The 12,291-nt window shown below is 39.9% G+C and overlaps 1 protein-coding gene across 1 annotated transcript; it reads right to left on the bottom strand.

The window, feature by feature from the left end:
• Positions 1 to 7,627: 7,627 nt before the first annotated feature.
• On the bottom strand, positions 7,628 to 12,291 carry LOC114458802 (homeodomain-interacting protein kinase 2-like). The gene is made up of 9 exons (XM_028441187.1): positions 12,214 to 12,291; positions 9,478 to 9,653; positions 9,209 to 9,385; positions 8,906 to 9,087; positions 8,660 to 8,783; positions 8,417 to 8,536; positions 8,237 to 8,329; positions 7,900 to 8,069; positions 7,628 to 7,805 (listed from the first exon to the last, which is right to left on the bottom strand). Exons 1-9 carry the CDS (start codon positions 12,224 to 12,226, stop codon positions 7,628 to 7,630), a joined length of 1,233 nt encoding a protein of 410 aa, XP_028296988.1. The 5' UTR covers positions 12,227 to 12,291.

The following is a 12,291-nucleotide window of genomic DNA, read 5'->3' as shown; positions in this document are numbered from 1 at the left end:
AAGAAACTTTCTTCAAGCTCTTCCACAGTCATCTCGGTATATGTCCTTCCGACACGATTTACAATCTTTGTCAACTGTCTCTTGGCCACTGTTCTGAGGGCCTTTAATTGCTGCACAGACACTGGTTCTGCCATCTTGTCTGAGATTAGGATGTGCCTGAAGCTTGACTGTTTGCCTGCCACTGGAGTTTGAACTGGAGCTCAGTCGGACTGGAACTGGAGTCAGGCTGGAACTGGGCAGGAGTCAGGCTGGAACCGGAGTTGGACTGGATCTGGAGTCGGACTGGAACTGGAGTCCGACTGGATCTCCTTGGAGCCTGTTTCCCTTCTTCGGTAAATCCACAAGCGGTTTTTTACTGTCAAGTACTCTCTTAACTGTCCTGTACTTGATAGGACGAGAGACCCACTCTGAAGATGTTTGACAGGAATTTACTCTGACATCAGGTTTCTTTACTGCATTTCTTTTATTAGTTGTAGCAGGTAGCAATGCCTTCAATCTTTCTTCCTCATTTTACATTTTCTGTCCATACCTAGTAGGACGCCAGGCATTACAGGACAAAGTCAAATAAATGCTTTCATAATTATGATATTGTAACGGACTGGGTCATATGTTAATGAGTAATGTTCCACATTAAGTTTATTCAATGTGTAACAGTGTTGTGGTTTCCCATGCACGTTAGGGCATCATTGTTACGTGCAGCTTTATCTGCCAATGTTCGTCTTTGTTTACAAGTGTTCTGCGTGTTGAATGGCTGGGAGGCTGGAAAAGGGTGGGCGTAAGCGGAGAATAGGAGAATGGTTCCCACGGGTGTTGAGGAAATACATGATGGAGTAGACGATTCTGTTTGCGTTTTAATTGTTTATTTTGGCTTCGGCGGGCCGGAATAAAAAGACCAACGGGCCGGATGTGGCCCGCGGGCCGTAGTTTGTCGATCTCTGTCCAAGAGGATCTCGCACTGTGCAATAAAATAGTTACGAGTAGAAATCTGTCCAATAGTGCTGTGGCTAAATTTAAAGAGGCCATTCCTGCTGCCTTAAATTCAGTGCACCATCCAATAAATAACTATGATATTAATTATAACTCAACTGGATCTGCTTGTCGATAGCTCTGCTAGTCTACTAAAATCCACCTTGGACTCAATTGCCCCATTGAGGGAAAAAACTATTAAACGTCAGAGGAAAGCTCCGTGGTTTAGAATCCGTGTATCATTCGTTCATTCGTTTTTCATTATGTAACAAAAACATGAAAAACGAAAAAAACACTCATTATTTGATATTTGTTTCCAAAACCAAAATGAAAAAAATGGAAAACGCCTTGTTTTTCAAATTCAAGCTCTTTTGCTTCGGTACAGAAAATGGTAAACTGAAAACGAACACCTTTATTTGTTTTTTCCATCACCAATTTGCCAAAGTACGTGACCCGGAAGTGAAGCGTTACACATTCTGTGACATCTTTATCTCTGCAACACTTAGGAGTCTCAAAATCCTCCTAAATGTCCGTGAGGAGGTTCTGTGTTCAACACCTGCTAAAGCAAAAAGGACACGTTTTGGATGCACAGCTGGAAGCAGCGATCTTGTCATGCCGAACTGCCGTTAGCATAGCCGTTAGCGTCAGATGACCTTCCGGGTCACGTACTTTGGCAAATCGGTAATGGAGAAAATTAATAAAGATGTTTTTTTTTTTTCCGTTTTTCGTTTTCTGTACCGAAGTAAAAGAGCTTGGATTTGAAAAACAAGGCGTTTTTTGTTTTTTCATTTTGGTTTTGTAAACAAATATCAAATAATGAGTGTTTTTTTTTGTTTTTCATGTTTTTGTTACATAATGAAAAACGAATGAACGAATGATACACGGATTGTTTAGCTCTGAAACTCGCACACTCAAACAAACAACCCGTAAATTAGAGAGAATGTGGCGCTCCAATAAAACAGAGGAGTCACGAATACTCTGGCAAGAAAGCCATAGTAAATACATGACAGCCTTACAACATACTCAATCTACATACTACTCCTCACTAATTGAAGAAAATAAAAATAATCCGAGGTACCTTTTCAGCACTGTAGCCAGGCTAACACAAAGTCAGAGCTCAATTGAGCCCATGATTCCTCTAGCCCTCAGCTGTGAGGACTTTATGACATTTTTTAACGATAAAACTCATAAGATTAGAGATAAAATTAGCCACTCCCTGCCTTCACCTGGGCCTGCTGTACCATTAAATGTAAATAGGCCTAACCTAAACTGTTTCACACATATAGGACCTCAGGAACTTCTCTTGAACCACCTACCAACCACGGTTCGGGGGGCAGACACTCTACCTTTAAGGTTAGGCTCAAAACATTCCTCTTTGGTAAAGCTTTTAGTTAGGAACCAGCTCATAGCTCATAGTTAAGATGCAATAGGCATAGACTGCCGGGGGGGTCTGGCATGCTCGGTTGGAGAGAGGTTGGAGAGGGCGTTAAAGGGGACATATGCTAAATCCACTTTTTTATCCCTTAACACTAGAAGTCCCAGGGATTTCTATATCCCCCCAGAAGTCCCAGAGCAGGGTCAAATGAACTCTAGGACCAAACTGACGACTCTGATGGCTACAATTTGCATCTATTCATTTGTAAATGAATCACCTGAGAAATCAGCAGGGGGGAGAGCCTGACTCTAACAATGGAAGTCTGGAATGTTAGGGGGAAGTGCCCTGGAAGCTAAAGTCACAATGCCCCGTTTATTAACTCGTTCTGCTTGATGCTGGGGGAGAACAAACACAGACTACAAACATTGAAAGAAACAGAGTCACCTCTTCCAACACACCTGATTCAAATGATTATCAGGCTTCTGCAGAGCTGGATGATCATTTGAATAAGGTGTGCTGATTAGTGGCCCTCGAGGACCGGAATTGGACACCACTGGAATACCATGTTGTCATGCAGCCTTTTGTGCTGTGGGGAATAAATAGCTGGCTGCTTCCACCTGCTGACACTCCACACTTATTCTACTCAAAATGCAGAGAAGGTTTACCACTCAAGAAGCGTTGGAATTGATCCTGAACAATGCAAACCCTTGTGACTCAGATGGGGAGGACATAAACCTTCAGCCAAATTCGGATTCGGACTCTGAGCTGTCTTCAGGTTAGATTTCCCAAACATCCTATTTTCATTTCCTGACTTTATTTTTATTTAAAACCGAAGAAAAGAATAATTTGAATTTGTTCACATTGCAGATGACGCGACTGCTCCTCATCTGGAAAAGAGAGCTCGGTTGGAGAGTGAGCCCACAGAGACGGCGAAAGAGGGCACAGTGTGGCATGAAGAACATGTGGGTACAATGCTCCGTTTCACTCCAATGGAACCGTACGCTGCAGATGGAGAGCCAACAGCAAAGGCCAGAAGAAGAATCAGGAGTCGCCTTCAGAGCTTCCTCTGTTTCATTACTGTTGGCATGCTCCGTCCCATTCAAGAATGGACTATTCAGCATGCACGGCAAACGGAGCAGACGGACTGGTTCATGATCCTCCATGAACTAATGGCATTTATTTCTGTTATTATTTTGAGGGGGGTGACCAAGGTTCCATCTCTGCGTGACAGCTGGTCAGCATGCCTGGGAAACCCACTTATCACTGGAATTATGTCACGAAACCGTTTCCAAGACATCATGCGTCACCTACGATTTGATGACATGTTTACGCGCAGTGAGCGAGTGCAGACAGATAAGTTTGCTGCAATTTCGGATGTGTGGGGATCGTTTGTTACCAACTGCATCACATGCTACAACCCTGGTCGACACATCACAATTGATGAACAGCTTTTCCCATCGAAGACTCGCTGCTGTTTCCTGCAGTACATTGCAACAAAACCCGACAAATTTGGCATAAAGTTTTGGGTGGCTTGTGATTTGAAAACAAAATACATCTGCAATGTCCTCCCATATCTTGGAAAGGACCCCAGTCGTCCCAGTGAGGAGAGACTTTCTGAGAGTGTGGTGCTGAAGGAACCATTTATGGACCAAGGCAGGACGGTCACCACGGACAATTTCTTTACATCACTGACACTTGCACGACGACTGCTCAGCCGGAAAACCACCATCCTCGGGACAGTCAACAAGATTCGCTGGGAAATTCCTCAGTCAACTAGAAAGATGGACCGCAAGGAATTCACCACTCAGGTATGTTGTTGGTCTTTTTATTCCATCAACACCTCTGAGTGTGTCATTGTGTTTAAAACCGCTATAAAAAACAATTTCTTCTTTTTTAGGTGTTTTCCACCACTGGTGCCACGCTGACGGTGTATGCGCCCAAACGAAAAAAGACCGTCTACATTCTCAGCAGCATGCACAGCGTGGTTGAGACTGAGGAAACCATCAAAAGGAAGCCAAACACCATCACCCAATACAACACCACAAAGTGCGGAGTGGATGTGATGGACCAGATGGTGCGGGAGTACAGTGTGCGCACAGGAACACGGCGATGGCCAGTCGCCGTGTTCTACAACATGATCGACATGGCGGCACTCAATGCACATCTGCTTTATCAAGCATGCACCGGGGTGCAGGAGAGACGGGTGGACTTCCTGGTTCAGCTAGCAAGAGAGTTGGCTAACTCTCATGTGAGTGAAAAGAAGGCACTCAAAGAGCAACTGCGCCAACAACAACCGCCTACACCTGGCCCTGGGAAAAGGGCTAAGTGTCAGATCAACCATTGCTGCAAGAGCAATCGCGCAACTGTGCGATGTGTTCATTGCCACAAATACACATGTGGCAAATGTAGGAGAGAGATACCGTGGCAGTGCCAAGTATGTCACGAGTCTCAATAAGAGGATGAAGGAGATTCTTCTAAATAAAAACCATTGAAAACAAATCACAGTTGTTCTTTTGCACATTTCTCACACCACACTGTCATTAAAAATAAATAATTTTTGTGTTCTCTTTGGGTCAAATGACACCTCTCTGGGTTTTATAGGTAAAAAGTTCATTTGACACCTCTGTGGGACTTCTAGTGTTAAATGCATTTTGTTGTATATTTAGAGTGTTTAGAAGTACAGAAAAAATCAAATTAGTCTCTTCAGGTGCTCCGTAGATATCTTTATATTCCGTTTTCCTCATATTTTTCAACCTGTTTCGATTTTTTTTATTCTCTATTACGTTTTTTTAACTATTACATCACAGTATTTGCAGCGGAACTGCCAAATCAGTACATCAACTCCAGGTCCAACACTTCGAGCAATCCGCCATTTTTATTTCTCGCTTTTATTTTGTAGTCCAAGCTCAAGGATGCCGAAGTTACGAGAGGACAAGTCAAAATGTTCAGTTGCTGGATGTAGTAACCCACACGCTTCATTACACCGTCTCCCAGCATCAGAACCTTTTCAAAGTGCCTGGTTGAGTTTTATTTTTCACGGAAATGTGCCCACATCTGTGGGTAAGGTCATTTTTGTGCGCGCAAAGCACTTCAAGGATGACTGCTTCTGCAACCTCCACCAGTATAAAGAAGGATTTGAAAAAAGACTTTGTCTGATTGAGGGTTCAATTCCTTCTATCTTTGGAGATGACGAACAGAGCACTTCGGTAAGCTGTAAATAACGCTAAAAGTGTGATGATAAGACGTCCCTGTCATTGTTTTGTTAGCATTAGCAGTTGCTTAGCAGTTGCACCGTCTTCAGACTTCATATGTTAGCGCTGTGTGCTCCGTTTAGATCCTTGATGATATGGCCTACGTGATTTAATTTAAGTCTAAAGTTTTCATTAGTCATTTCATTTTGACGTTTTGGTCTTTGAAAAGACTATTAAAATGCATTTCGTGACGTTAGTTTGGCGCTAGCGTTAGCTCGGTGCTTGTGTTAGCTCACTTGTTAGGGTTCTGCAGGTTCATCATCTTCATTTTCATCTCGCTCCGCTGGGTCCGACTCTGGCTCAAACATGTAAGGCTGGATGGACAAGTCTTCTGTTGTTGACATTTTGTGAATAACCTCTGAATAAAAAGTTTATGCTCCGCTACATAATCGTATCTCTTCTATCAAACTATAAAAATGGCCGAACAGGGTGGAGTTGAACCGAGTGTCACCTGAAGAGGGGGCGGGATATGGAGTTGCTCTTAGAAGCACATCAGAAAAGGGGTAGAAAAGGTGCCTGTGGAGCTATAATAATGAGGAATTCAGACCCAAGCATTGCAGTTCCGCTTTATATAGACCACAACTGTGTGATTTATATGTAAAATGGAACGATTTAAAACCATGATATGTCCCTTTTAAGAGAGAGGTCATTTAGGTTAGAGAGGGACCGGAGAGGGTCCCATTCCTCTCTCTAACACTCCCTCTATGTCTGCTTCTTCCATTGTGTGTTTGCTCCTGTACTCCTTCTGGCTTTTGTCTTGCAGGTCCGTGGGATCCTTAGTGTGGAGTTACAGAGTCTCAACAACTCTGTCTACACCCTTTCCTCTGCACACACCCAACACAGCATAACGTGGATGGCTGTTCATCATAGGAATGGGATCCACACAAGGTTCCTGCTGCTTACCAGAAGGTTTTCCTTGCCGCCATGATGAATTCATGTTGGGTGTGGGATACATATGTATGTGTATATACGTATATATGCATATGTGTGTATCCATAAAATGAAGAGTCCGTCCTTAAGACTGCTCTACTGTAGTGTCTTGAGATACCATTGGTTATGATTTGGCGCTATACAAATAAAAGATTGAGATTGATTGATTGAGAGATCTGCTGCACCTGTACAGTGAATAATTGATCCAAGTACTTCTTTGATTGTTTGTGGCGAACAATGCCCTAATTATAATTCAGGTCCTAATTGTATCCATCATTTTGATATATTCAGTGAGTGATAGAGGAGAGCAATCCCTGTCACCTTTTAGAGAGCAGAGGCCCTTTTTCATTTTGATGTGCAGTTTTGTTAGCTACACCCATGGCCGACCCTTTTCATTGTTTTTGTACTGTGCTGAGCTCTTCCATAGGAAACTGATTATGGACAGAGTCAAAATTATTATGACTGTTCATAAATTATTAATATTTTGTCAGATTTTATTCCATCACAAATGTTTTACCAATTCTAAATATATGATTTATTATTATATCAGTGGCATTATTGTGGAAGAATTGCATGAGGTGAATAGACAGGACAAAGGCCACATGGACTCCTGGTAACCATAGGAGGAAGTTGAGATCATGCTACCAAGTTGGAGTTTGGAATTAGTTTTGAGGCCGACATTGTATTGGGCAATATGCCATAACCCTTAGTGACTTATAAAAACAAAGCCCCTTTTCATTTTGTTCCAGGAGATTTAGCAGCTCTGCAGAACTTTTAGCACACTACAATGTCAGGGACTTCCCCGAAGAACTAAAAAGAAAATGTTTGAGAAAGGGGTCAAAACTATGAAAACATTAACAAAGCAGGTAAGTCATAAATATTTATTGTAAAAATGTGGCTAAAAAATTCATGCAATAGGATTATTTACAAATACAATGAAATAAAAAAAATATACTAAGATTATTCATTCAATACAGTTACTTAAAAAATACATTGAAATAAACAAATTTACAAAGAAATACAAAGAAGAACAAGAAAATACTACTCAGAATGTCTACATTTACCAATTGCATGAGAGAGGGTACTTGGTATTTCAATCTTTGGGCTAATATGCCACAATGAGTCCACATTTGTTGTGTTCATTGAAGAGAGGGTACTCGGCATCCCAATCTTCAGGTAATTGTACCACAATGCGTCCACATTTGCCATTTTCATTATTAAGAGGGTACTCGGCATCCCAATCTTCAGGTGAATGTTCTTCAATGACCTCTGCCTCGGTTTGACTAGAGGAAAAATAAAAGAAGATTAGTACAAAATTCAAAAGAACAACAAAATGACCTTCATGTGCGTGATCGCTTTCACAGTGCAGTTACTCACTGTTCTCTGTTGTCTGGCTCCTGGCTCAGGTATGACCCTGTAATGTAGGGATGCTGAAGAGCATCAATGGGAGAGATTCTCTCTTCCCCATCCAGATTCAACAGTTCTTTCAGGAACTCGATGAAGGCCTTCCTGTCTTCTACCGTCTCATTGTCCCCTAGTTCAGACATCTGGATTAAATAAAATAGAGTTTGGTCAATACACTAGTTTATACCTCTCTTGCTCATGTTAACGATAATGGTGAGTAAATTCAGCTTATAAACATGTCTGAAGTAGGTTAGATTTTAAAGAAGAGATCTCTAAGTATTTGAACTCAAATGACATAGAGAACACTTACATAGAGCAGGTCATCTAATGATGACAAATGTGGACGATATTCGGGCCACTCCTCAGCTTGTCTTCTGTTCCTAGAGGTGTACTCTTCTGGTGTCTGAGGAAACACAATGACAATATAAGGGGTTTAAGATAAGTTTAGGGCAACAGTCAAGGTTCAACAACAATAAAAACTATGTTTTACCAGCAGCCTCCATCTTGTGGCCAATTCATCCACCTCATGACAAAAGAACCTCTTGCTGTATAAGCCAAAGTGGAGCTGGTACTTTGATGGCATTCCCAGCATCTCCACCATGCTCTGCATCTGCACAAAAAACACACAATTATACACATTAGGGGCAGTTCTTCAACACTTTCTATACCTGTAAAAAAGAGCACATGGGTAATTAAATGAATGGAGGGATGATGTATAGAAAAGACGACCTACCATGAGGTATTCACAGTGGACAGGAAAGAGGTTGTCATTTAGGAAGAGGAATGCCAGCGTGCAGCCCACTCCCCACATGTCAATGGCCCCCGAGTAAGGAAGGCCAAGACAAACCTCTGGGGCCCTGTGAAGCAAAATGAATGAAATATACTTCAGAACTCTATATTTTAGCATTAAGTACCAACACTATAAAAACACACGTTTGTTCCAAAAACCCACAAGTCATTCAGGGTGACATCCTCATACCTGTAGCCGATGGGCTGATGTCTGAGCCCGGGCATGGCGGCAGAGATGGGAGAAGCCATTCCAAAATCAATGAGCTTTACGCTGAATGGACTTTCATCAATGTTGACCATCATAATGTTGTCTGGCTTGATGTCAGTGTGCATTACTCTTACAGCTTTGAGTCCCTGTAATGCCATCATCAGCTGCAGGGACACAATGAGAAAAGACAGGATGAGAATGGAGTTCCTCTTATGGAGCTGTTTAAGCTCAGGTTTGAACTCAAGGCTTTCCTAATCAATCAGCAAGAAACAAAAAGATTCATACCTGCTTTGCAATAGGACGGATGTGGTTGACGTTCAGTGAACGAACCAGGTGGAGCAAATCCACGTCCAACAGCTCAAAGACGAGGCACTTATAGCCCAGGTATTCAAACTGCTCATAGAATGTGACCAGATTGAAGTGGTCAGCATTCAGAGAGCTGATGGTCTTCAACACTGACAGCTGGAGGGAAAAAAGGACAGTTAGATCACCTTCATATCACTTTACCCCAAAAATTCATAGTTAAAGTTCTGTTGAAGGCACCAAACACTTACTTCGTCCTCCACATCTTGAAAATACTCCTTCTTTAGGATTTTTACTGCCACCAATTTGCTGCTGTTGTGAGCACGACACTTGGCAACTTTCCCAAAGCTACCTTCTCCGATAAACTCTAGGATTGTGTATCGAGTGGAGGGGCTGTGGAGGGCATGCCCTACCATTAGAGGATGTGCTGTCAAAGTGAAATGACAGGGCACAAGGTTAGTATTCAGTAATTTAACACTAATGCTCACACAAAGAAGGAAATATTGTTCTGTCCTGTCACTTCTAAAGTTTGGGTTAGAAAAAAAGGCCAAGAGGAAAAAGTACTGAGTAACAAGAGCATCAATAGAAACGTAATGAAAAAATATCCAGCAAGAATAATAATAAAGTACAGATACTTCAAAAATAGTTACGTACAGTATTAAGTACTTTAAGTTCATTTGTCCACACTGAATACATGCATGTACAATATAGGAAACAGATTATTGACATTATTTGAAAGTGAAAGGTTGTCTAACTGCAAGATGATAGAGAATCCAACAGTATCTGAAAATCCACTGTACATGTGAAGTCCTGTCCCTGTATTGACTGCATGTGTAGCACATCCTAATTTTCTGTTGGTACACTGAGCACTTTTTACAGTAAAAAGATATGCACACACATCTTTGATTCTGAAAGCTCCCACAAAGTGTTCCAAACAGTATCATTTACATCAAATATTGAGCCTATTTTTCAAGGAAAAGTATTTTTAATATATTAAAACCAGAGTAAACGTATTCTCTAATAATGATAATCTTTATTTCTGTTTTTTTTTTTTTTATTTTGTTTTTTTTTTTTTTTTATAGAAAATCTAGTGAATCCTTCAATGACTACAGTGTTCTTTCATCTTAGCTGATTCAAATTCATTCTCATATTATGTCTGTAAAGTCTGTTTTACCTGCAGCAGCCATTCCTCACTCAGGTTTTTACAATTGAAGCTTTCAAACTTCACAAAAATAGCTTGTTTTACTTCTGATACAAAGATACTTAGACAGAGTTTTTTCACACTTCAAACAGTATCATCTACATAAGATATTAAACTTATTTATAAGTATAATTTGTACTTTTTTAAAAAAAAATGTATTAATTATAATAATAGTTTTTTTTCCCGAAAGAAAATCCAGTAATTCCTTCAATGACTACATTTTTCTTTCATTTACTAAGCAGATTAAAATTAATCCTCATATTTTGTCTGTAAATTGTGTCTTACCTGCAGCAGCCATTCCTCTCTCAGGTTTTTACAATTTAACCTTTCAAATTTCACAAAAATTGATTGTTTTACTTTTGATACAAAGATACTCAGAGAGTTTTTGCTACTTCACCACTTGCAGTGAGAGAAGCAACTGACGATTTAGTTATGTTTGAGTCTCTTTCATCTTGCTGCCCACGGCAACCATTCAGTTTCAAGTAATGTCAACAAACTGTTACTACTAAAAAAAAGGCCTGCAAATCCAGTAAGTTTTAACAGTAAAAAAGTATTAATACATATTCTAGGAGCTCTTTCTGCTAAATCACATCCATTCTGTGAACATTGAAATCAAACACCCTTATTTTATGTATTACATGTAAGGATGGGACTTAAACGCGTCAATTGCGATTAATTAATTACAGAAAAAATAAATATTAAAATAATATCGTTAATCGCTTTTTTGCGCTCCGAACAGCGCGGAACCTTTGTTATTTAAAGAGTTCCCGGTATACCCATAATACTGATGCACAGACTACAATACAACACAGGACGCTGGTGAGCTTTGTTGGTGTTAATTTGTACTTTTAAAAACACCGGATGGAAAACAAAAGCCCAGTAGTTTACAAATTGTTTAAGAAAGAGAGTTTGCTGATCACTGGATGTTTTGCAGCCTCCTCTACCACCTCAATGCTAACATGTAGCGGCTAGCACGGACACTCGGACAGTGCTAGCTGCTACATGCTAACACGCTGTGTTGCCAATACACACTGGACAAGATGACAGGGTTCAGAGCCAAAATGAATAAGTTTACGACTGACAAATGAACAAACTCACTGGATAAATGTTATGATCTGAAGGAGAGAAAAAGCAACAAGTTCTGTGTAATTACACAGACTGTTTAATCATTTTATAGCTCAGAAAAGTGTTGTTATTGTTTTTCATGCCTTAACTTATAGCACTTCATATGGACCTGATGTTTTATTTCATTTTTAGTTTTTATGATATGAAAATTGACAAAAGTACACAGCATTATTCTCCTATAGTCTCAAATACAGCTGAATTATAGTAAATAGCTACGTCTGCATCTGTTCAAGTCTGTTATAAATAATACATTATTTTGTATCAGTCTTTTGATCTGCACAATAATGTAATTAATTTAAATGAAAATACCTGAAGTTGAGGGCTTTTCTCAGATATTTTTAAGTGAGATTTAAAAATACATTAATGAAATAAATTAATTACAGAGCATAATTAATTAAACACTCTTTTTATTTAATTTCTTGACAACACTAATAACATGCATACACTCTCAAACTGTTTCAGTATCATCTACATAAAATATTGAATTGTTTTTTCAGGAAAAATGTTTTCAATCTATTAAAACCAGTAAAAGTAGTTTCTAAGGATAATATGTACTTTTTTTGTTAAAGAAAATTTAGTGATTCCTTTAATGACTATAGTTTTCATCTTACTTAGCAGATTAAAATTAATCCTCATATTTTGTCTGTAAATTGTGTCTTACCTGCAGCAGCCATTCCTCTCTCAGGTTTTTACAATTTAACCTTTCAAATTTCACAAAAATTGATTGTTTTACTTTTTG

The sequence above is a fragment of the Gouania willdenowi genome, unplaced genomic scaffold (genome assembly GCF_900634775.1).
Source record: "Gouania willdenowi unplaced genomic scaffold, fGouWil2.1 scaffold_188_arrow_ctg1, whole genome shotgun sequence".
NCBI classification, from domain to species: domain Eukaryota; kingdom Metazoa; phylum Chordata; class Actinopteri; order Blenniiformes; family Gobiesocidae; genus Gouania; species Gouania willdenowi.
This window is presented reverse-complemented; position numbering and strand designations above follow the sequence as displayed.

Excerpts from the sequence above, each read along its gene's own strand:
- LOC114458802 (XM_028441187.1), bottom strand. Across the intron at positions 9,386-9,477 it reads TTCAAGATGTGGAGGACGAA|CTGTCAGTGTTGAAGACCAT; the intron begins GTAAGTGTTTGG and ends TTTTCCCTCCAG. Across the intron at positions 8,330-8,416 it reads CCACAAGATGGAGGCTGCTG|ACACCAGAAGAGTACACCTC; the intron begins GTAAAACATAGT and ends GTGTTTCCTCAG.